This window comes from Oncorhynchus masou, chromosome 29 (genome assembly GCF_036934945.1).
Source record: "Oncorhynchus masou masou isolate Uvic2021 chromosome 29, UVic_Omas_1.1, whole genome shotgun sequence".
NCBI classification, from domain to species: domain Eukaryota; kingdom Metazoa; phylum Chordata; class Actinopteri; order Salmoniformes; family Salmonidae; genus Oncorhynchus; species Oncorhynchus masou.
The window spans coordinates 10070630-10097663 of NC_088240.1; the positions used below are offsets into that span (position 1 = coordinate 10070630).

At 42.3% G+C, this 27034-nt stretch overlaps 1 protein-coding gene across 1 annotated transcript in view; it reads left to right on the forward strand.

The window, feature by feature from the left end:
- The window catches only part of LOC135518968 (collagen alpha-2(V) chain-like), a 66592-nt gene that overhangs the window by 12310 nt on the left and 27248 nt on the right, over nucleotides 1-27034 (forward strand). The window contains exons 2-4 of the mRNA XM_064943954.1: nucleotides 25271-25495; nucleotides 26690-26709; nucleotides 26817-26882. Of these exons, the coding sequence (XP_064800026.1) occupies nucleotides 25271-25495; nucleotides 26690-26709; nucleotides 26817-26882 (311 nt within the window). The remainder of the gene's footprint in view (nucleotides 1-25270; nucleotides 25496-26689; nucleotides 26710-26816; nucleotides 26883-27034) is intronic.

Here is a 27034-nt window from a genome sequence, read left to right on the forward strand (position 1 = left end):
AACCTTGTTGATATTAAATTATACTTGTTGGATACTGAGTGTACAGCATGATGTCAGAAGTGGTTTCCTATAGCTGCTTGTCTGTACTGTGCCATCTGTGGGCCATGTGCTGCCTGATGTTTGACTACAAGCAGCCTTCGCAAACCTAAATTCTAGGCTTTACTCTGTGGTTAAGGTCTATGGTTGCTGCCTGCCATGACTAGTGGGTGTCAATGGTCATGGTGGTCATGTTTAGGTTCCATGCTCTTGTTGTGTAGGAAACATGATTGACAGCTGACGTGGGTTAGAGGTTGATTCCTTGACGATAGCTGGTCCTTCTCTCGTGTGTCTCCTCTGCTGGTCCTTCTCTAGCCCACAATGTCCTAGCAGCAGAGCAAATACACTACCCGGAAGGACATCATGTGGTTCAGTTGGCTGAGTCAGGGACATGATATAAAGGAATGGAAGCATGTCGAAGTTATTCAGATGGTCAGATACAGTATGTGTTAGTATAGTATGTGTTAGTATAGTATGTGTTAGTACAGTATGTGTTAGTATAGTATGTGTAAGTATAGTATAGTATGCGTTAGTATAGTATGTGTTAGTATAGTATGTGTTAGTACAGTATGTGTTAGTACAGTATGTGTTAGTACAGTATGTGTTAGTATAGTATGTGTTAGTATAGTATGTGTAAGTATAGTATAGTATGCGTTAGTATAGTATGTGTAAGTATAGTATGCGTTAGTATAGTATGCGTTAGTACAGTATGTGTTAGTACAGTATGTGTTAGTATAGTATGTGTTAGTATAGTATGCGTTAGTACAGTATGTGTTAGTATAGTATGTGTTAGTATAGTATGTGTAAGTATAGTATGCGTTAGTATAGTATGTGTAAGTATAGTATGCGTTAGTATAGTATGCGTTAGTACAGTATGTGTTAGTACAGTATGTGTTAGTACAGTATATGTTAGTATAGTATGTGTAAGTATAGTATGTGTAAGTATAGTATGTGTTAGTACAGTATATGTTAGTATAGTATGTGTTAGTACAGTATGTGTTAGTACAGTATGTGTTAGTATAGTATGTGTTAGCTCCTTTCAAACTCAGCTTGTCCACCATGTTCGCTTAACATTTAAGTATCGATGTTATTGGCTTTAACAACTACGTTCAACTACTTAAAGAACATCTTTAAATAGGAGGCCAGTTGCTTGTCTGTTTTCCTTAGTTTATGACATGTGAAAGGTCACAGGTGAAAGATTACAGGTGAAAGATTACATGTGAAAGTTCCCAAGGTCACTGAATCAAGTGAAAATGGTTCCAATGGCAGGTAGCATGGCAAATATATGACCCTTTCAAGAGTACCCTAGGACCTGGTGATTTGGAATTCTGGTTCAGAGAATTCCCTGGACTTGAGTCAAGCCTTGAATAGCTGCTCTACTGTGTCCACTATACTACTACCAGTGGTGTAAAGTACTTAAGGAAAAATACTTTAAAGTTCTACCTATGTAGTTTTTTGTGTATCTGTACTTTACTTTATTATTTATATTTTGGACAACTTTTACTTTTACTCCACTACATTCCTAAAGAAAATATGTACTTTTTACACAATAATTTTCCCTGACACCCAAAAGTACTCGTTATATTTTTATTCTTAAATATTTTGGATTTATTTAACCTATAATAGTCCGACGGTAACAGTGCAGAATACTTCTCTGACAGTTCCTAGTATGACCGTCTCTCTTAATGTCCCTCGCAATTACACTTACATGGTCAGCAAAGCAGATCCATGTCAAGCTCCGATTGCTGTGAAGTGTAGATTGTATCAGATGTGATGAAACAAATAGATGTTATATGCATTTCTGGTCCTCATTACTATACAATGGATTTGTTGCATGATTAACCATTACTAAATTGTACTACCTCATGTACATAGTCATGGATGCTGTAATGACACCTGCACGTACACATACACACACACACACACACACACACGCACGCATGCACGCACGCACACACACAGAGAGAGACATACACACAAGAGTTGATTCTCTGGTGAAATGGTGTACGAGGGTTCTTTAAAGACGTTAAGATGTTGAGAGGAGGGAATTTAGATTCTGCAAAACCATGCAGTTCAGCATGCTGCCAATATGAATCAGGGTCATTCCTGCTGGACTGTGTCATGGGCCATAAAGAAATCCTCCATGGAAATAAACCATCCTGAAAATGAGTGCATTCTTTCAGCACAATGTAGGACTGTGTGTCAGACAGTCACCCACCAGATGTCCATTCCCACGCCAACAAGCAGACTACACAGTAAGCCAGACCAATGTCAACGTCTGACCAGTGAAATGTTTGAGTCATGCGTACCAGGAAACTAAATTGGATGATTTCACCAGAGTTTCTATGATTTGAAGGAACTGGGCTGCTAACGGGTACGTTTGAATGAAAAGACACTTTGAAAACTTTAGAGTGTTGCATTTCTTATACACAGATGTCATGTTAGGCCTATGTGACATATTCCACATTAGATGTGACATATTAGATGTGACATATTAGATGTGACATATTCCACATCGGATGTGACATATTCCACATTAGATGTGACAAATTAGATGTGACATATTCCACATCGGATGTGACATATTCCACATTAGATGTGACATATTCCACATCGGATGTGACATATTCCACATTAGATGTGACATATTCCACATTAGATGTGACATATTACATATTAGATGTGACATATTCCACATTAGATGTGACATATTCCACATCGGATGTGATATATTCCACATTAGATGTGACATATTACATATTAGATGTGACATATTAGATGTGACATATTCCACATCGGATGTGACATATTCCACATTAGATGTGACATATTCCACATTGGATGTGACATATTACATATTAGATGTGACATATTCCACATTAGATGTGACATATTCCACATTAGATGTGACATATTCCACATTAGATGTGACATATTCCACATTAGATGTGACATATTTCACATTAGATGTGACATATTCCACATTGGATGTGACATATTACATATTAGATGACATTAGGTGACATTTAGAACATGGCATGTATACATACAGTATTAGCCTATACAACAGCCATTAACACAGATTGATGGCGATATTCAGGGATCAAACATCTTGAAAGCAGTAATTTACCGAGAACAAAAAAGCCTGAGTGAGTGAAGTATTATTAAGTACAGCTTTTGGACGCATGCTGTAAATATGTGCAGTGCTCAAAGTGGATCCACATGTTGTTTTCTGTTGGGAACAATTTAATTGCCTTCTAATTGCCATCGCGAATACTTTTAGTTAGCATAACATCAACACAGCCATACAGGGTCTTTATTATTAAATCTTTATTTACCCACACAGACTCAGTGAGGGAACTGAAGAAGTTGATATCAGATCAAATTACATTTTATTTCTCACATGCGCGAATACAACAAGCCCCTTAACCAATAACGCATAGCAAGAAAATATTTGATAAATAAACAAAAGAAAACAAAAATTGACTCATAAAATTACAATTAGGAGGCTATATCCAAGGGGTACCGGTACTGTGTCAATGTGAAGGGGGTATGGGTTAGTTGAGGTAATTGAGGTCATATGTACATGTAGGTAGGGGTAAACTAGGCATAGATAATAAACAGCGAGTAGCAGCAGTGTAAAAAAAGGGGGTCAATGTAAACTGTCTGGGTGGCCATTTGATTGTCTGTTCAACAGTCTTATGGGTTGGGGGTAGAAGCTGTTAAAGAGACTTTTGGACCTAGACTTGGCGCTCAGGGAACCGCTTGCCGTTGGGTAGCAGAGAGAGCAGTCTATGACTAGTTTGAATTGTTGTATCTGACTGTAGACATGTTGATGCTGTCGTTTCCCCTTCAGGTCTTCAGTCATCCAGTGATTTGGGTTGGCAGGTTATCAAGGTGCTTGTGGGTGGGTGGTGGGATAGCTCTGTGTAATACATTTCATCCAGGGCAGTTTCATCTCTCTCTCAGCCCAGTCCCCTCCTCACAGGCTGGGCTATCTCCATCACAGGAAGCCCTGTCACAGTGGTATTTCCTCTGGAAGAGTTTGGTGTTTTGTCTCTGGGGTTGGGCTATTCATGTCCACGGTCGTTTATGTCAAACCTTGGAGAGAGACAGGAAACGTTTACTTTAGGTCTGCGTCTCTAAGGGATATTGTGCACAAGGACACATTGGCTGCGTTTACACATGAAGCCAAATTAGGATATTTTCTCCACAAATTGGTATTTTGGCCAATCACATCATTTCTGTCCATGTCAGATCTTTTTCTGAGCTGATCTGATTGGTCAAAATACCAATTAGTGAAAGGAATATCAGAATTTGGATGACTGTGTAAACACAGCCATACAGTGGGGCATAAAAGTATTTAGTCAGCCACCAATTGTGCAAGTTCTCCCACTTAAAAAGATGAGAGAGGCCTGTAATTTGTTTATAAATTTATTTGAAAATTATGGTGGAAAATAAGTATTTGGTCACCTACAAACGAGCAAGATTTCTGGCTCTCACAGACCTGTAACTTCTTCTTTAAGAGGCTCCTCTGTCCTCCACTCGTTACATGGCATTATTAATGTATTAATGTATTAATGGCACCTGTTTGAACTTGTTATCGGTATAAAAGACACCTGTCCACAACCTCAGTCACACTCCAAACTCCACTATGGGCAAGACCAAAGATCTGTCAAAGGTCACCAAAAACAAAATTGTAGACCTGCACCAGGCTGGGAAGACTGAATCTGCAATAGGTAAGCAGCTTGGTTTGAAGAAATCAATTGTGGGAGCAATTATTAGGAATTATTAGGAAATGGAAGACATACAAGACCACTGATAATCTCCCTCGATCTGGGGCTCCACGCAAGATCTCACCCCGTGGGGTCAAAATAATCACAAGAACGGTGAGCAAAAATCCCAGAACCACACGGGTGGACCTAGTGAATGACCTGCAGAGAGCTGAGACCAAAGTAACAAAGCCTACCATCAGTAACACACTACACCGCCAGTGACTCAAATCCTGCAGTGCCAGACGTGTCCCCCTGCTTATGCCAGTACATGTCCAGGCCCATCTGAAGTTTGCTAGAGAGCATTTGGATGATCCAGAAGAAGATTGGGAGAATGTCATATGGTCAGATGAAACCAAAATGTAACTTTTTGGTAAAAACTCAACTCATCGTGTTTGGAGGACAAAGAATGCTGAGTTGCATTCAAAGAACACCATACCTACTGTGAAGCATGGGGGTGGAAACATCATGCTTTGGGGCTGTTTTTCTGCAAAGGGACCAGGACGACTGATCCGTGTAAAGAAAAGAATGAATGGGGCCATGTATCGTGAGATTTTGAGTGAAAACCTCCCTCCATCAGCAAGGGCATTGAAGATGAAACGTGGCTGGGTCTTTCAGCATGACAATGATCCCAAACACACTGCCCGGGCAATGAAGGAGTGGCTTCGTAAGAAGCATTTCAAGGTTCTGGAGTGGCCTAGCCAGTCTCCAGATCTCAACCCCATAGAAAATCTTTGGAGGGAGTTGAAAGTCCAGGTTGCCCAGCAACAGCCCCAAAACATCACTGCTCTAGAGGAGATCTGCATGGAGGAATGGGTCAAAATACCAGCAACAGTGTGTGAAAACCTTGTGAAGACTTACACAAAACGTTTGACCTCTGTCATTGCCTACAAAGGGTATATCACAAAGTATTGAGATAAACTTTTGTTATTGACCAAATACTTATTTTCCATTGTAATTTGAAAATAAATTCATTAAAAATCCTACAATGTGATTTTCTTGATTTTTTTTTCTCATTTTGTCTGTCATAGTTGAAGTGTACCTATGATGAAAATGTAAGGCCTCTCATATTTTTAAGTGAGGGAACTTGCACAATTGGTGGCTGACTGAATACTTTTTTGCCCCACTGTATGTGTTAGAGGACATACATTGAGTGTGTAAAACATTAGGATCACCTTCCTAACATTGGGTTGCACCATCTTTTGCTCTCAGAACAGCCTCAATTTATCGGGGCATGGACTATACAAGGTGTCGAAAGCATTCCACAGCGATGCTGGCCCTATGCTTCCTACAGTTGTGTCAAGTTGACTGGATGTCCTTTGGGTGGTGGACCATTTTTGATTCACACGGAAAACTATTGAGCGTGAAAAACAAAGCAGCGCTGCAGTTCTTGACAAACTCAAACCGGTGCGCCTGGCACCTACTACCATACCCCGTTCAATGGCACTTAAATCTTCTGTTTTGCCCACTCACCCTCTGACATATACAGTCCATGCCTTCATTGTCTCAATGCTTAAAAATCCTTCTTTAAACCTGTCTTCTCCCATTCATCTACACTGAAGGTGACATCAATAAGGGATTATAGCTTTCCCCTGGATTCACGGAAATAGTAGGTGTTCCTAATGTTTAGTCCACTTAGTGTATATCTGTGTTAAGTAGACCAAGAACTTAGCATCTATATTCTAGAGTTCAAACATTCTGTTTAGATGTTCTATGGCACCCATATCTCGTGTCAACCAGTTATGAACTGACTTTGAGTTGATGTAAGCATACCTGTCACGAATATTAATATTAATATATATCCCCTTCTTGTTCGGGTGGCACTCGGCGATCGTCGTCGCCGGTCTACTAGCTGCCACCGATCCTTTGTTCCGTGTTTGTTTGGTTTTGTCTAATTGGTTTCACCTGTTCATTGTTTGGTTGTTAGGGTGGGTATATTTAAGTTTGTTTAGCCCGCTTCTGTTTGTGCGGGCTTGTACTTCTGTATTTGTGAGAGGTGTTAGTGTTTGTTCGGTTTTCTCGCTGTCCTGGTATTTTACCTAAGGGTACTATATTGTTTTTATAGTTACGCCTGTTTGGGTATACTATTTTGTTCCTTTGATTTTGGACATTAAAGCGTGTTTTTTCGCGCATCCTTTGCTCCCTGCGCCTGACTCCACAACCATTCACTCATTGAGCTTTACAATACCATTAGGTAATGCTGAGCGATTAATCGAAATTTCAGTTATTTTTGTTTTTTAAACAACTAATTGACAGATGTCAGTTCAATTATTTGAATTATATTTCATTTTTCTTCTATGACCTCGATGTGCAGTTTCTGTAAAGCTAAATCAGATCAAGCCTGAACTGTGCGATGTCGTAGGGAGTTGTAGTTTCCAACAGACCAATATTCTACATAGATTAGTGCAGAAAACGTGGTAATAAACTACATTGACCATAATCCACTGCTCGCCAGTTTAAACTTGTGCAGTCTCTGCAGGGAGCAGACATGGTGAATGTGGATAGAGAAAATGCAAGTACAGTGTCTTTGGAAAGTATTCAAACCTCTTGACTTTATCCACATTATTTTTACGTTACAACCTTATTATACAATTGATTAAATATAATTCCCCAGCAATCTACACACAATACCCCATAATGACAAAGCGAAAAACAGTTTTTTTGATTTTTGCCAAATTCATAAAAAAACTAAAACGGAAATATCTTATTTACATAAGTATTCAGACCCTTTGCTTTGAGACTCGACATTGAGCTGAGGTGCATCCTGTTTCCAATGATCATCCTTTGGATGTTTCTATAACTTGATTGGAGTCCACCTGTAGTAAATTCAATTGATTGGACATGATTTAGAAAGTCACACAACTGTCTATATAAGGTCCCACAGTTGACAGTGCATGTCAGAGAAAAAACAAGCCGTGAGGTCGAAGGAATTGTCTGAAGCGCTCCAAGACAGGATTGTGTCGAGGCAGAGATCTGGGGAAGTGTACCAAAGCATTTATGTGGTATTAAAGGTCCCCAAGAACACAGTGGCCTCCATCATTATTAAATGGAAGAAGTTAGGAACCACCAAGACTCTTTCTAGAGCTGGCCGCCCGGCCACACTGAGCAATTGGGGAGAAGGCCCTTGGTCAGGGAGGTGACCAACAACCCGATGGTCACTGACAGACCTCTAGAGTTCCTCCGTGGAGATGGGAGAACCTTCTAGATTTAAGGACAACCATTTCTCCAGCCCTCCACCAATCAGGCCTTTATGGTAGAGTGGCCAGACGGATTGAGAAAACCAAGATTGAACATCACAGCGTCACGTCTGGAGGAAACCTGGCGCCATCTCTACGGTGAAGCACGGTGGTGGCAGCATCATGCTGTGGGGATCTTTTTCAGCAGCAGGGACTGGGAGACTAGTCAGGATCAAGGCAAAGATGAATGGAGCAAAGTACAGAGAGATCCTTGATGAAAACTTGCTCCAGAGTGAAGGTTCACCTCCCAACATGACAATCATCTTAAGAACACAGCCAAGACAATGCAGGAGTGGCTTCGAGACAAGTCTCTCAATGTCCTTGAGTGGCCCAGCCAGAGCTCGGACTTGAACCTGATCAAACATCTCTGGAGAGACTGGTATCTCTCTGGTATCAACGCAACCTGACATTGCTTGAGAGGATCTACAGAGAAGGCAGAAACTCCCCAAATACAGGTGTGCCAAGCTTGTAGCGTCATACCCAAGAAGATTCTATGCTGTAATTGCTCCAAAGGGTGCTTCAACAAAGTACAGAGTAAAGGGTCTGAATAGTTATTTAAATGTGATAATTCCGTTTTATATTTTTTATACATTTGCAAAAATGTTTTTTTTTTAATGCTTTGTTCCTTACATTTGCAAAAATGTAAAAAAATATATATGCTTTTTTTCCTTTGTCATTATGTGGTATTGTATGTAGATTGACGAGGAAAAGAAAACTATTTAATCCATTTTGAATAAGGCTGTAACATAACAAAATGTGGAAAAAGTTAAGGGGTCTGAAGGGAGGTCTGAACCATTTAGGTCATACATCAGCATCAATAGGATGTACTGCTGGTTATTTAATTAGGTCAAATGAGAATAAGAGAAGAACATACTTGTTTCCTAATGGGAAAATGTCCACCCTACTCTGAATTCAGAGCAGACATTTTGGAACTGCTGAAGCTGACACAGCTGCTGATGACATATTCAGAAAATATGTAATGGCTGCTCATCGAAGGGAGGAGCAGCAGTCAACATACTGGAGACAACTTGACAAGCATTCATTCTACATTTGCCAGTAACACATCAAGACAAGGCCGATTGGGCACAGACGTCAATTCAGTGTTTATTCTAAGTTGTTTGAAAGTCATTTAATTGAAATAACGTGAAAACAACGTTGATTAAACCAGTCTGAGCCCAGTGGGTGTTTCTTATTCCTGGTTCAGATGTTGATAACATTGATTTAATGATTGAATGTAAACTTTACAGGAAAGTTTTGTTTTGTACTTTTCATAACAACGGAGAAAAAGATAAATGTCCTCACCTGCTTTGAGGAGATCCTCTATGGCGGAATAGTTGGTTTGGAATGTAACTGTCAAATTGCTTTTTGACCTTACTTTCACTATCAGGTCAGTAGGAAACATAGTTTGAAATGTTCCACAGCTCTCACTCATCCCAGAACTCAAAGCGACTGTGTTTGTGATTTTCTGTCTACAATTAGATTAGAAATCTATTTGCTCCAAAACGTGAAATTCTATTAAATTATTTTGGCAGTCTAGGTTTCAACATTAGTTTTTTAGGTCTCATAATGTTTCTTTATGCTATGTAGGATACTACAATTACAGAATCCGTTCAAGTATTGTTTAAACACAAAAGTCAAGTAAACAACAAGTGTGTGCTAGTATTTTAAAGAGTGCAATCTGGAGTTGTGTCTGCTCTAGATTCTGTCTCCAGGTTTGACAGAAATATAGGACACCGTAAACTTCAAGGGGTCATTTTACTTTTAAAGTGAAAACCATGTCACTCCCCCACCCTAGGCTTTAGTTTGAGTAATGTCATCTGAGACAATGGGCAGATAGGTTGTTGTTCTTGCAAACAGCTTTCTGTGTTTTCTACCTCCCTTGAGTGTTTGTCAGATCGCCAACAGTTCATTTTCAAGCTAACAAGAAAAGCATTCCAATTCATTCCTAGTTGCTGTGATGCAGTAATACTGTATTATTCTCCAACATGAATCAAACCTATTTGCGATACTTTGAGAAGTATTGAGAGTATTCAATATACACAAATCTGCAGTCCAGGCGCAAGATGTAAATATTTATACCATACATCTTTGCCTTGCCTTAGGCTGCACTTAGTAATACGCTGTAATGTAAGCCAGTGTCATGGCAAACCAGCTGCATGAGATCTGCTAGCTTTCAGCACTATCAAACAAACAGAGAGGGAATGGAAAGGAGGGAGAGAAGGAGGAAGAGAGAGATTTAGCATTAGAAGGAAAAAACAGGCAAGGATGTTTTCATAGGCTTACGAGGTAATATGGTATTATTTAGTTAAAGCACCTAGTGGTCAAATGAAAGGTCTTGGCAGTATATCTTCACTAGCCCAGGGATGTTCCCCATGACATATATATAGGTTTCCACACAAACCAGGTCCACCCCTCCAAAAATAATGATAATGACCGGACATGCGTATTTCATCATTAGACGTAGTTTATCTTATGTAAGGTTAGAGACATGTACAAAGATTTTTGTTTAAGGTGTGGCTCTTCATCTGTGACCGGATCGTTTATATATGAGGCTCCGTATCGATGAGCAAATTCTCAAAAGAATCTCACAGGAATTTGGAACTTCAGACATTTTTTATGCCTTTAACCCGATTAGATACATAGTTAGTTTGATCGGAGTTAAATGCCAAAAATATGGTATTCACAATGTCACTAAGCAAAAACCAAAACACCAATAGCCAATACAATGTCAAAACATGATTTTCTTTAATGAGTTCAGTACTATTTGCTTAATTAGAAAAATAGGATGCCAGCTAGCTTTACATGCATGGCAGGCCAAGATGGTAGACCATCTCCGATGTTGTGTCAACATGTCAACCAGGACAGATTGTCCTATTAGACCCGAAAATGCTGGCACATACATAGATGAAGCTCTCATGTAATGCAACAATATTTTATTAGCTGTAGTTAATAGCAGTCAGTACACATAAATTCACATAGCTATGAACGACCATGTTGTAAACTGTAAAGTGGCTTAGCATCTCATCATCTCCATTATCTTGCTATCGCATAAAACACGAATACGACAAAATACCTCCAAATGCATTGTGGATTCGTCCACAATTTCTCTGACATTTGGCTCGTAGTTCTTGCACAGTAAAGAAGTGTTCAGTTTTCAGGGACCTACCAGATCACAATTCTTTCTTTGCTACAGTATATCTGCACAATGGCACTTATTAAAGCTTTGAATCTCATAGGGACCTGCTTACATTTTTGTCACCACTGGTTATTTAGCTAGCCGTTAGCCAGCAGGGTTGCATTGTTTTCCATTGGACTAGAGCACAAACTGATGATCATGTAGCAGCCTATGCTGACTAGTGTTGCTAACAGCTAGCTAGCTAATTACCATACACCGTAGTTGTGGGTCCGCAAAATGAAGCAAATGGTACTGAACTCATGACTAAATCATGTTTACACATAGTAGTGGTTATTGATATTTTAGTTGTTTGCTTTAGGCTTAGTGACATTGCAAATATAATCTTTTTGCTATTAAACTGATTAACTACCGGTATGTATCCATTCTAATCCTTCTTCTTCTTCTTCTTGTTCCATGTTTCTCCTTTTGTTCCTGTCCACCATCTTCTCCTTCATCAGATCTTCTTCTTCTTCTGTAGTGTTATACTGGTCCGCAAACTAATGTTACGTGGATGCCGCCATACATTCCATTATACCTGGTCATAGGACAATACAAAATTGGGAAAAAGAAAAAAAAGGAAAACGACCCTGCAAATGAAACCTAATTAAAAACCCACCACCCCGTTCCACTATTTAACCCTACCTAGTCCAATACCAAGCCGACGGCCTGGGAGGACAGAACACTGCCGCTCAACACAACACTGCAACTCTTCTGCAGTAAAATCTTGCAATCCCAACTACCTCCCTGAGCTGCCACCATGTTCTATGACTTACATTTAATTTCTATAGTACAATTGACAACCATGGCTATAAATGCTAAGAAATCCACCTTACTGAAACACATATTAATCCAATCACTCTCTATTGGACTCGGCCTACTCGCAGGAATCCTCTCAGCATCTCTCACCCTGAGCACATCTTCCTCTACTACTCTCTTCACTGCCTAAGCATATGACACCTTCTATACTACTCTGATCCCGGGAACCTGAACCTGTCTTTCTCTCACTGGTAACCTCCGATCTCCAACACCATGGGCACCCCCACAGCGAACATTCACATAACTTTTTCTACCGACACTACACATTCCTTTGTCTCATGCCCGCCTGCATACTTCTCACATTTAGAAATCTCCCTCCTACACACTGCTGCAACATGACCATAACCTTGGCACTTAAAACACCGTAATGGGTTCGGGACAAAAGCTCCCACGGGATAAATTACACATTCCAACTTGACCTTGTCAAATCAAATCAAATGTATTTATAAAGCCCTTCTTACATCAGCTGATGTCACAAAGTGCTGTCCAGACACCCAGCCTAAAACCCCAAACAGCAAGCAATGCAGGTGTAGAAGCACGGTGTCTAGGAAAAACTCACTAGAAAGGCCAGAACCTAGGATGGCCAGGGTGGCCAGTCCTCTTCTGGCTGTGGAGATTATAACAGAACATGGCTAAGATGTTCAAATGTTCATAGATAACCAGCAGGGTCAAATAATAATAATCACAGTGGTTGTCGAGGGTGCAACAGGTCAGCACCTCAGGAGTAAATGTCAGTTGGCTTTTCATAGCCATAGGAGAGCTGAGAGAGAGCATACTTCAAATTCATACCTTGTCAGGTTAAGACTCTGCATCAAAACTTAGCAGGACAGACAGTGTCTTTTCCATTTCCCTATCCTCTCCACCGCGTTGCACCAAATGGCAGGCGTCATAGACACCGGTAATCTTCAATTTCAGTTGATTCTCCTGCGCACTTAATGCCACCAATGCTATCACTCCTTTCAACCGTGCTCTGCTCCACAGAGCAAAGGTGTGCCTACTCCCTTTGGACAGAGGAAAGGCAAAATATCTTCACGAGTCCATTTCGAGTTACTTTCACCAACTCAGTCCCAAACCACTTCTCCACCCAACCTGACACTACGTAAGAATCTACCAAAGGCAAGGATCAATTCTCTCCAGATATGTCACTCCCACTGGGCCAGAATCATCTTTTTCAACATCTGCAGTCTTCACTGCACCTGCCACCACAGTTAATTCCTCCTCACACTTATCACATTAAATTTCCTTCTGATGCTCTTCCAAACGTTCTGTGTGATCCACCATTCTATATTCACTAAAAACATCTTCCACATTTCTCCTTTTTTCCCTGTCCACCATCTTATCCTTCATCAGATCTTCCAGAAGGCTTGTGCATTCCCCACTCCATATTTACTTATATTGTGTTCCACTTCTCTCCTTTTTCCACCTGTCCTCCATCTTTACCCCCACAGCATGGCCACACCGGCAGCCATTTTCTTCTTCTTCTTCTTCTTCTTCTTCTCCTCCTTCTCCTTCTCCTTCTCCTTCTTCTTCTTCTTCTTCTTCTTCTTCTTCTTCTTCTTCTTCTCCTTCTTCTTCTCCTTCTTCTTCTCCTTCTTCTTCTTCTTCTCCTTCTTCTCCTTCTTCTTCTTCTTCTTCTTCTCCTTCTTCTTCTTCTTCTTCTTCTCCTTCTTCTTCTTCTTCTTCTCCTTCTTCTTCTTCTTCTTCTTCTTCTTCTTCTTCTTCTTCTCCTTCTTCTTCTTCTTCTTCGTCTTCTTCGTCTTCTTCTTCCTTTCTAACCTGGTTTCGCCATGAGAAAATTAGGGAAGTCTCAAATTCCCGCGAGACTTTGCGCCCTCACAGATAGGCAGTCTCAGAAATAAAAGACCCTGGTCATGGATTAGGAGCAACTCCCTTTTGTTTACATCTCCATTTATACCAAACATTTATTCTCACTCTTTTACATTTATTCTCACTTTCTAATGTAAAACATATGAACTAAAATAATACCGTTGTATTTCTCCTCCTAGTGTTTCAATAGAGCCACAAGTACATGTATCTTTCCTCTTCCTCTTCCTCTTCCTCCTCAAGAGCAGAGCTGCAGACCATTTATTCTCCTACATCTGGATATGCACTTAGTTGATGTAAAACACCAGGAGGCCGTGACCTTGTGTATATGTTAAAGTGCAGACTGGTAAACTGGAATGTACGTCATCGTGTAAAGTTTCCTTTAGTCATACCTGGGTTGTATTCATTTGGCTCTAACAGAAGAAAACAGAAGAAAATGGACAGAAACTGGGAGGGACTACATGGATTTGTGTTGCAAAATGTTTTTAAACGTTTCCTATTACTACATGCCCTAAATAATACAACCCTGGCATGATGTATGGACTGGCTGGCTTCTCATGCATGGAAGATGGAAGAAGGAAATGGAGCTTGAACTTGCTGTCGAAGTAATGATGAAGTTATCTCTCTGTGTGTTGTAGTCAATGCGATGCTTGTTATTGGTTTTTAAGGTTGCCTGTCTATGATACCTTGCCTGTCTCAATTGATACCAATTGATACCAAGCTAATTAAACATCAGAGACAGGGAATGTCGATTTTGTAATGCATCTGAGTTTGATTCAGAAGGTCTGTTACAGGATAGCCCACCATGTATACTGTATGGATAAAATCACGTAGGAGAAAATGTTGCTCCCATTTGTTAAAGCATGTCAATGTGTTTTGCTTGGTTTGATCTAGTGTGCTAGTGGACAACATCTGAGACGATGTGGAAATCACATGGTTAGAAATTCAACAGGTAACCTACACCTGTGGAAGCCAAGCAGTATTTTCAGACAAATGTTTTACCTGTGTATGTTTATTTTCACGCCTAAAATATACGCAAATTATGTCATGACGATCATCACTATACACACAGAGGTTTTCCTCCGTTCAACCTGTAGATAGTGTTAGTTCTGGATTGTGACAATCATTTATCTCACAATACGATATGCCATTCAAGACAACTTTGGAGTGAAATGGAAATTCTTTACAGTTACAGACATGCTAAGTATCTCACAGCTGGTTCAGGTTAAGGAGAGTCCATGTGCTTTTCAATACAGATGAATCATATTGTATCATATTCTTTGATCCGTGTTTCTTCGTCATGGCTGTGTTTATGTGCCGAGTGTGTTATGATACCGTAAATTATATATCATATGCTCAACATCACTGACGTTGTGGTCAGAGGGCTGTAATTCATCTGAGAGTGAAAAAAGCAAACACACAAACCATGTATGGTGACAGAGCCAAATGCCACCGTGAGGTAAACCACAGCCTAAAGAAGATTGCAGTCAAGTCCACGGCAAGGCAAGACCAATGTCCTTCAAGGTTATTCTATTCAGTAACGGGCATATTGTTGAACCTTGCTACAGTAGATGCTTCTATCCTACCAAGTATATGGTTATTATAATTCTTCCTTTGATGCACTGCTGGTTGACAATTTTCAGATGGATGGCTTGCTCCCTATTGCTCTTAATTCCCTGGAATAACTTTGCTTTGCACAAATTCAGTTGTGCACAAGAGAAAAACTTAGTCTGTTACTGTAGCTTTTAGTCATGTTTGATATGATTATGTGAAGTCCCATTTACTGCTCTCATCCCATAATCTTCCCCAGGGCCCCATTACTTTCTGGGCTGTATTTCAAATCTAGTATAAGTATAGCCGACTAAATATGTTTTCCACATATTATAGTTACTCAAAAGCCTTGAATACCATAGTATTACTGTAAAGATTCAACCTCTAACTAACTAAGAGGGACATCTCAGGCAATGCACTTAAACTATACAGTATATACAAAAGTATGTGGACACCCCTTCAAATTAGTGGATCCGGCTATTTCAGCAACACCCCTTGCTGACAGGTGTATAAAATCGAGCACACCGTCATGCAATCTCCATAGACAAACATTGGCAGTAGAAAGGCCTTACTGAAGAGCTCAGTGACTTTCAACGTGGCTCCACCTTTCCAACAAGTCAGCTCATCAACTTTCTTCACTGCTAGAGCTGCCTCGAGCAACTGCAAGTGCTATTATTGTGAAGTGGAAACGTCCAGGAGCAACAACGGCTCAGTTGCGAAGTGGTAGGCGGGACCACCGAGGCGGGACCGCTCGCGGGACCACCGAGTTGCAATACTCACTAACGACTTCCAAACTGCCTCTCGAAGCAACATCAGCACAAGAAATGTTATTCGGGAGCTTCATGAAATGGGTTGCCATGGCCGAGCATCCGCATACAAACCTAAGATCACCATGTACAATACCAAGTGTCAGCTGGAGTGGTGTAAAGCCCGCCATGATTGGACTCTGGAGAAGTGGAAACGCGTCATCTGTTGTGATGAATCACGCTTCACGATCTGACAGTACGACAAACGAATCTGGGTTTGGCGGATGCCAGGAGTACGCTACCTTGCCGAATGCATAGTGTCAACTGTAAAGTTTGGTGGAGGAGGAATAGGCCCCTTAGTTCTAGCGAAGGAAAATCTTAACGCTAAAGCATGCAATGACATTTTAGACGATTCTGTGCTTCCAACTTTTGGCAACAGTTTGAGAAAGTTTGTGTACATTGCAACATGCCAAATAGTATTTGAATTCTTTCTAAGATTTTGAAGACTTTGAGGGCTTTGTTGAGCCTGCTTGTGGTGCTATCTATAGGCAGGGTTTGCACATTTTGGATTATGCAATTGGTTCCATTCTACAAGGAAAATTCAAAGAAGCAAACCTTGACAGATTTGAAATAATTTTGAACCCAGTGTAGACAGCAGTTGACCATAGTTGAGTTGTGTGGAATAGAGACAATGGAAAACTAGGAGTCAGTAGAAGGGGGTAATTTAGAGCTACCGCATTCTCCCAAGCCAACATGGTGGGAACCACTGCAGTGTGGTGTGTTTCTTTACAGGAAGACCCGGCTGACAGAGACAGAGACAGAGACAGAGACAGAGACAGAGACAGAGACAGAGACAGAGACAGACAGAGACAGAAGGAAAAGAGGCACAGACGTGTAATCAGCTACTTTTTCATGTAACTTTCCTGGCTGGCCTTCCTTCCCCATCCCCACTACCCATCCCCTAGCCCCACCCCCATCCCCTAGCCCTACCCCCATCCCCTAGCCCCACCCCCATCCCCTAGCGCCACCCCCATCCCCTAGCCCCACCCCCATCCCCTAGTCCCACCCCCATCCCCTAGCCTCACCCCCATCCCCTAGCCCCACCCCCATCCCCTAGCCATGTTTGTGGAAGAGAAGAGAAGGGAAGGTAAGGTGCGTGTTCAAACCAGAAGCAACAATGTTCTCTTGCGCCAACAAGGTTTGCCTATAATCCCCAATGCTCATACCTCACAACTCTGGAACATGTAGATAATGTTGTAGTTTATTTTTTTACAGACACACAGATGTCTTTATAAAATGAAGGGAGTCATCTCTTCTAGTCACACTAACAAAGGGACAGGTATAATCATAGGGTTTATGTTCACTTTGAACTGACACTCTAGTAACTAGTTGCTGACAAGGCAGGTCAACATGTTGGAGTGCTTTAACACCAATTTCAGAACAACAGTGGAATTAAACTTTACACAAGGTTGTCATGAAGGCTTCATAACCTTCACACATAATAATACTTCTGTCACGTGGAGATCATGTAAGGACCTGTCATATCACCCTTCATATTATGGTATTTGCTTATAAATGGTTTGTGAAACATCTACCTAGCTGTTATAAAGGGCTATGAAACCTTCACTAAGTTTTCTTCTGTTAGAGCCAAATGAATACAACCCAGTAGATAAAATTGTGACACAGTTGTTTGTGACCAATCACTGTCCTGGATAGATTAATCAGTGAACCAATTATAGGAGGGGGGGGGGTCAAAGGGGAGCAGGAACTGGAAGATTTATGTCCGCCACCAGATGGTTCAAAGCAGGCATGCACAGCTGCCGCAGCAGCTGGAACTCGTCTGCATGACCTGGGAAAGCAGGCAGAGTCAGCCGGAACATTCTGGTCTTGCCAGATGACAGATCAGTTCAGGCTATAAAGAAAACCATCAATATTTAAAAGGATTAAGTCTTAGTACAAGGATTAGGCTGCTTTTGAATGTGTCTGACACCTGACAGAGCAGTCGGGACATCTTGCTCATTTTAAATAAACGTAAGCCTACTTTCTGAAACAGTTTGGCTGCCGTTGAGTCCTTGGAAAAGAGAGAGTTGAAATGACTCATTGTTTCCATAAGGTCATGTTTTAACCTCTAGACTTCTGGCTGCAACAATCTACTCCCCAAACACAGTGTCATGAGTTTTTCCGCATTAACCAGGGAAAATCCATAAAGTCACCATTTCCTGGGCTCCTGAGCGGCGCAGCGGTCTAAGGCACTGCACCTCAGTGCTCGCGGTGTCACTACACGCTCTGGTTCAATTCCAGGCTGTGTCACAACCGGCTGTAATTGGGACTCCCATAGGGCAGTGCATAATTGGCCCAGTGTTGTTTGGACGGGATAGGCTGTTGTTGTAAATACAATTTTTTTCTTAACTAACTTGCCTGGTTAAATAAAGGTTAAAAATAGTTTTTTTTTTATTCAGCCTGCTGTATTATTGTATTACACACTTTCCCACTGATTATTCTAAGTTGCCATAGATGTGTGACATGGTTTCAGTGTCGAATGTTGCGGTTCATTGTTATCTGGCTTTTGTTCCCCCTGAGGAACGTCTAACAGTCTGGTGAGTCTGTAGTACAAAGAACACAGCCAGACATTCTCTCATTCTCTCAGAAACCTGGAGAAAGTAAATGTTGTAGAACAGTGGGGGAAACCAACCGACTGAGTGAGAACACTAATGGAAAATATGCATCAGACGAGCATGCCTTTTCACCGTTGTCACGATTATCCGGTTTATGTGGCGTCTGCTGAAAGTACGGAACCTGTGATGAATTAAGCTGAGGGGGAGGAAAAGTTAACCACCCCCTCCTTACTCTGGCCTGCACTGAGGTTTTAAGACCGCCCAGCAAACCTCACTTCTCTCACTGTAAACTTCAAATGCTCCCGACACCCCCTTTCGAAACCCCAACAGGGAAAATGGTACTTTCCAAGCTCTGCGGTCTATGGCTTCGCTTGACAGGGCCAGTTGGACATTTTTATTCTTCTGTAGTTTATAGAAGTGTATTTACAATTAGTTACATTTTGTGTAGATCGTGTGTACGAATCAACATGTATTTACTCACTCTATAAGTTGCTCTGCTTTGCAAAAACATGTTAATATGACTTTTTTCTTTGTTTGTTCTGGTGTTTTATTGATTAAATTCATCGAAACGTGCATTTTCACAGAGCAATAGCAATAGCCTGGAAACTGGTAATTTAACGGGGAATCAAGTTTAAACAAAGTGCTTGCTTTAGTTATGTACAGTACTTGGAGGCAGGGCAGCAGAGCTTTATCCCGGGACATTCAGACTTGTCAAATGTATTTCAGTAGATAGAACATAAATGATCTGGAAACTGTCTACTGACAACTGCCTACTGCCTACTGGCTTCTGTCTACTGCCTACTGCCTACTGCCTACTGTCTACTGTCTACTGCCTACTGCCTACTGTCTACTGGCTTCTGTCTACTACCTACTGTCTACTGCCTACTGTCTACTGTCTACTGCCTACTGGCTTCTGTCTACTGCCTACTGCCTACTGCCTACTGTCTACTGTCTACTGCCTACTGCCTACTGTCTACTGGCTTCTGTCTACTGCCTACTGCCTACTGCCTACTGCCTACTGTCTACTGTCTACTGCCTACTGCCTACTGTCTACTGGCTTCTGTCTACTGCCTACTGTCTACTGCCTACTGTCTACGGTCTACTGCCTACTGTCTACTACCTACTGTCTACTGCCTACTGCCTACTGTCTACTGTCTACTGCCTACTGTCTACTGCCTACTACCTACTGTCTACTGTCTACTGCCTACTGCCTACTGTCTACTGCCTAATGTCTACTGTCTACTGTCTACTGCCTACTACCTACTGTCTACTGTCTACTGCCTACTGTCTACTGTCTACTGCCTAATGTCTACTGTCTACTGCCTACTGTCTACTGCCTACTACCTACTGTCTACTGTCTACTGCCTACTACCTACGGTCTACTGCCTAATGTCTACTGTCTACTGTCTACTGCCTAATGTCTACTGTCTACTGTCTACTGTCTACTGCCTACTACCTACTGCCTACTGCATACTGCCTACTGCCTACTGCCTACTGCCTACTGCCTACTACCTACTGTCTACTGCATACTGTCTACTGCCTACTGCCTACTGTCTACTTACTGCCTACTGTCTACTGCCTACTGCCTACTGTATACTGTCTACTGCCTACTGTCTACTGCCTACTGTCTACTGCCTACTGCCCACTGCCTACTGCCTACTGCCTACTGCCTACTACCTACTGTCTACTGCATACTGCATACTGCCTACTGCCTACTGTCTACTTACTGCCTACTGTCTACTGCCTACTGCCTACTGTATACTGTCTACTGCCTACTGTCTACTGCCTACTGCCTACTACCTACTGTCTACTGCATACTGTTTACTGCCTACTGTCTACTTACTGCCTACTGTCTACTGTCTACAGCCTACTGTATACTGTCTACTGCCTACTGCCTACTGCCTACTGCCTACTGTCTACTACCTACTGCCTACTGTCTACTGCCTACTGCCTACTGTATACTGTCTACTGTCTACTGTCTACTGCCTACTGCCTACTGCCTACCGCCTACTGTCTACTGCCTACTACCTACTGTCTACTGCCTACCGCCTACTGTCTACTGTCTACTGTATACTGTCTACTCTCTCCCGTCTACTGTATACTGTCTACTCTCTCCTGTCTATTGTCTACTGTCTACTTTCTACTGTCTACTGCCTACTGCCTACCGCCTACTGTCTACTGCCTACTACCTACTGCCTACTACCTACTGTCAACTTTCTACTGTCTCCTACCTACTATCTACTGCCTACTACCTACTGCCTACTATCTACTGCTAACTACCTACTGCCTACTACCTACTGTCGACGTTCTACTGTCTCCTGCCTACTATCTACTGCCTACTGTCTACTGCCTACTACCTACTGCCTACTACCTACTGTCGACTTTCTACTGTCTCCTGCCTACTATCTACCGCCTACTATCTACTGCCTACTATCTACTGCCTACTACCTACTGCCTGCCGCCTACTCTCTACTGCCTACCGCCTACTGTCTAAAGAGCCTAGACTAGTGTAGAGACAACACAGCTGGTTGCAAACAGAGGTTCAGAGATAAAGAATGATGATAAAAGGCGTAGCGAACCCTGCTGTGTATCACAGGGTCGTTTTCCGTTATCTCACGCGAGACATGGTGCAGGGCAGGCTCTATGGATAAATTCTGACAGGGGGGAGACCTTCTGAGACCCAGGGGTGGGTGTCTGTTGTGGGATGGTGTTGGGGGGGGGGTGTTCCCAAGGGGTGATGAAGGGGGTAGGGGGTGTGTGTGTGTGTGTGTGTGTGTGTGTGTGTGTGTGTGTGTGTGTGTGTGTGTGTGTGTGTGTGTGTGTGTGTGTGTGTGTGTGTGTGTGTGTGTGTGTGTGTGTGTGTGTGTGTGTGTGTGTGTGTGTGTGTGTGTGTGTGTGGCCAATGTGGGCGGCATGACTCATAACCACAGACATTCATCAGGGCAGGCGAAATACCTTGAATTATGGTACCCTCAATTATGAGTTAAGACATTAGCCATTAAATTTGATCACTTAGCCATATTGTAGCTTATCCAAGGCTGTAGTTTCCTTTAATTTGAGATGGCTATACCGTCCGCATTGTGTTTTGCTAAGGCATGTTTAAAAATGATTGGTGGTATCAGTAACATCATCCCACTGGCTCTCTAGTTTGATCCAGTTCCCAGAATAAGAGTATTTGGTTCCCCTTATCTGTTCTCTCCTCTCTTTGTTTAGTTTACCAGTGGTTCCCAAACTGTGGGGGTCAGCAAAATGTTCACAGCACCTCTTGGCAAAATTCATACACTTTTATCTTCTTCTAATAATCAGATTTTACGAGGCAAGTCAGTTAAGAACAAATTCTTATTTTCAATGATGGCCTAGGAACAGTGGGTTAACTGCCTGTTCAAGGGCAGAACGACAGATTTCTACATTGTCAGCCCGGGGGTTTGAGCTTGCAACCATCCCGTTACTAGTCAACCACTCTAACCACCAGGCTACCCTGCCACCCCAGAATAAGATCATGGTGAGCCAAGTATTCCAGGATAAATTTTGTGTATAGTTTTTGTCATAACTTTGTCATAATTTTATAAAATGTTGGTCATCGTCTACGGCATCCATCTTAGGAAGTCGACAGTTTTAGGCTAAACTCTTCCTGTGGCCGTTTTGTATATGTTGCAGAGTGAGATAACAGATGGTTCATTTAGCAGATGAGCTAATCTAGAATGATCCGTTACCCCCACAGTGCCAAGGTGATGACATAGCCGACGGCTCAGTCTGTTTCCTCCCAGTCAGATCTCACAGCACACTGAGGAACTTAAGTTATACGTGGAAACATAAAGTAGAGTCTTGTGAGAGCTGTTGGTCTGGTCGATATGTTCCTCTGGCACTCTGCCCAGTCTGAGGCTTGTTCTTGTCAAATGGTTACCTATAAAGCTCAGGGATGCCACCTGGTGTTTATAACGAGAACAGGTAAAGGACCTACAAGTCACCTTTTCTCCATCAACTCAGCCGAATGATACGTTTGTTTATGTTTTGTGTGTCAGTTGTCATGACTACCTAGAAATGCTAATGTGCCCTAAAGTAAAGTTCAACCACTCTCCTTCCCCAGCAAGTCTCCATCAGGTTGTTGCTGTGAATGAGATTGTGTTCTTCTCAGTAAACTTACTAACCTGGTTGAGTAGAAGTTCAATAAATAATGAAGAAGATACAAATATTAATCATAATCAATGAGTAGGTGGGTGCAAATGTGTATAAATTGTGTTAAAAACAAGTGGGAGCTTTTCTTGATATAGCCAAGTCTCTCCTGCATTTGGGGTAGTTAGACCAGGTAAACCCATGAAACTTTGTTGTAAATTCGCATAAGCACTCAAGATGGTTTGTGTTTTATAGAGCACCATTACTGTTTAATATCCCTTTTCCACTACTTTTCTGTGTGTGTAATAAACATTTAGTATTTTATTGGTAGATCTATGCGGGGCCATTTTTCATTGGTGGCTGGGTCATTTTTTTGTGAGTCTGTAAGTCAGGTTTTCAAGTCATTCCTTTGGAGGAAGTTAGCTCATGTCTGACAGTGGGGAGACTTTACTACAACCGACAGTCACCTTTTCCAGAACCCTCTTCTAGCTGCAGTTGAACTGAGATGTTGTCAAGTACCTAATGGAAAACATATGCTCCACATTACCTCTAAACACAGTTACCTGTTGTTGATTAAGGATACAGAATAATAAGAATCTGTTACACTAACATTGCATTTATTATTCTGTGTTTAAAGTGTCCAATTGGGTTTGTGTTCATTTTGTTGTTGGTGATACTGCCTGCCAGCAAAGAAAGCAGAAGGTTTTGCGATGTCCAATGAGGAAACATGTAATCTCTCATTAAGCCACACAGGAAGCCAATAGGAAGAGAGCTATGAGAGCATGTTCACAAGCCACTAAATAAGTCTGAAGTATAACATTTAACCAGTGCATCGCTTTCAATGACTAGTGTCTTCATGTTGATCTATCTCAGTTCTGGACTGTGGCATTTACTACATTTTTCAACATGTAACGTCTCTCTTAATGTAGTAACCCAGAACTAGGCATCCTCTTTGCCTTCTGCCTATGATTGTTGCATCTAGCGATAATACATTGTACAAATGAACAATGACACCACATTATCCTTAATGTGAATTTTAAGAGCAGCGTTCCAATTTTTTGTGTTCAACTTCTTCCTGTCCCTGTTCTCATCAATTTATTCACAGAAATGCAGACCTCTCTAATATGCTCCTACCCGTCACAGTTCCTTTCTGTTGCTCATGTTCCCTGCTGACCTTTCCTGTCTGACCTTTCCTGTCTGACCTTTCCTGTCTGACCTTTCCTGTCTGACCTTTCCCTGCTGACCTTTCCTGTCTGACCTTTCCTGTCTGACCTTTCCTGTCTGACCTTTCCTGTCTGACCTTTCCTGTCTGACCTTTCCTGTCTGATCTTTCCTGTCTGTCCTTTCCCTGTCTGACCTTTCCTGTCTGACCTTTCCTGTCTGACCTTTCCTGTCTGACCTTTCCCTGTCTGACCTTTCCTGTCTGACCTTTCCTGTCTGACCTTTCCTGTCTGATCTTTCCTGTCTGTCCTTTCCCTGTCTGACCTTTCCTGTCTGACCTTTCCCTGTCTGACCTTTCCTGTCTGACCTTTCCCTGTCTGACCTTTCCTGTCTGATCTTTCCTGTCTGACCTTTCCCTGTCTGACCTTTCCTGTCTGATCTTTCCTGTCTGTCCTTTCCCTGTCTGACCTTTCCTGTCTGACCTTTCCCTGTCTGACCTTTCCTGTCTGACCTTTCCCTGTCTGACCTTTCCTGTCTGACCTTTCCCTGTCTGACCTTTCCCTGTCTGTCCTTTCCCTGTCTGACCTTTCCTGTCTGACCTTTCCTGTCTGACCTTTCCTGTCTGATCTTTCCTGTCTGACCTTTCCCTGTCTGACCTTTCCTGTCTGACCTTTCCTGTCTGATCTTTCCTGTCTGATCTTTCCTGTCTGACCTTTCCTGTCTGACCTTTCCTGTCTGACCTTTCCTGTCTGATCTTTCCTGTCTGACCTTTCCCTGTCTGACCTTTCCTGTCTGACCTTTCCTGTCTGATCTTTCCTGTCTGATCTTTCCTGTCTGACCTTTCCTGTCTGACCTTTCCTGTCTGACCTTTCCTGTCTGATCTTTCCTGTCTGTCCTTTCCCTGTCTGACCTTTCCCAGTCTGACCTTTCCTGTTTGACTTTTCCTGTCTGACCGTTCCTGTCTGACCTCTACTGTCTGACCCTTCCCTCTCTGACCTTTCCTGTATGATCTTTCCTGTTTGACATTTCCTGTCTGACCTTTCCCTGTGTGACCTTTTCTGTCTGTCTATTCCCTTTCTGACCTTTCCTGTCTGACCTTTTCTGTCTGGCCTTTCCTGTCTGACCTTTCCCTGTCTGACCTTTCCCTGTCTGACCTTTCCCTGTATGATCTTTCCCTGTCTGACCTTTTCTGTCTAACCTTTCCTGTCTGTTCCACCCTCCACAGGAGATGACTTGGGCTGCACGGTTGATGGCCAGGTGTACACCAACCGAGACATTTGGAAACCGGAGCCATGTCGGATCTGCGTCTGCGACAACGGCGCCGTCCTGTGCGACGAGATCCAGTGCGATGAGCTCTCCAACTGTGAGAAAGTGATCATCCCCGAGGGCGAGTGCTGTCCCATCTGCCAGAGCGAGGGCAGCACAGACACCAGTGGCAACGGCAGACCCGGTGAGCAGTCGGAAAGCGTGACCGGAAATCTGTAGTGACCCCAAGTCATGACAAAGACACACATTTGTTATGAGAGAACCCAGTATGAACTGTGTTTGAATGTGTAACTACTACTACACTAATACACAGATGACACTGATCACACTCATGACACTCATGACACTCATGACACTGGTGACACTGGTGACACTCATGACACTCATGACACTCATGACACTGGTGACACTCATGACACTCATGACACTGATGACACTGATGACACTCATGACACTAGTGACACTGGTGACACTCATGACACTGGTGATACTCATGACACTAGTGACACTGGTGACACTCATGACACTGGTGACACTCATGACACTCATGACACTGGTGACACTCATGACACTGGTGACACTCATGACACTCATGACACTGGTGACACTTATGACACTGGTGACACTCATGACACTCATGACACTGATGACACTGGTGACACTCATGACACTGGTGACACTCATGACACTGGTGACACTCATGACACTGGTGACACTGGTGACACTCATGACACTGATGACACTGGTGACACTCATGACACTGGTGACACTGATGACACTCATGACACTGGTGACACTCATGACACTGGTGACACTCATGACACTCATGACACTGGTGACACTCATGACACTGGTGACACTCATGACACTCATGACACTGATGACACTGGTGACACTCATGACACTGGTGACACTCATGACACTGGTGACACTCATGACACTGATGACACTGGTGACACTCATGACACTGATGACACTGGTGACACTCATGACACTCATGACACTGATGACACTGGTGACACTCATGACACTGGTGACACTCATGACACTGGTGACACTGGTGACACTCATGACACTGATGACACTGATGACACTCATGACACTGGTGACACTCATGACACTGGTGACACTCATGACACTCATGACACTGGTGACACTGATGACACTCATGACACTCATGACACTGATGACACTGGTGACACTCATGACACTGGTGACACTGATGACACTCATGACACTGGTGACACTTATGACACTCATGACACTGGTGACACTGGTGACACTCATGACACTGGTGACACTGATGACACTCATGACACTGTAGACTACAGGCTTTTGTAAGATAATTATTTGTTTATGTCTGTTCTGTCATTTTCAGATGGTGGCAGAGTCTACAGGGTAAGCTCTAGGATCTCCTTGTGATTATTAAACATCTTTAAAATATCTTGTTACTAACTTGATTTTAACGGTGAAGCAACATCTGCAATCTTGCTCTTGGTTTGTAGGGTCAGAAAGGAGAACCTGGAGATGTACCACAGGTGACTGGGGTCAGAGGTCGTCCTGGGCCTATGGTAAGCTTATAGATCACTTTGTTTTCAGAATCTATTATACACTGAGTTTGTGATATAGTGCTTTGTCGAGATTCACCAAAATACAGCTTTAAGGTTTACGTTTTTTACCAGTTGTTTCTCACTTGTGGTGTGGATTTTGTAAGACTCTTTCA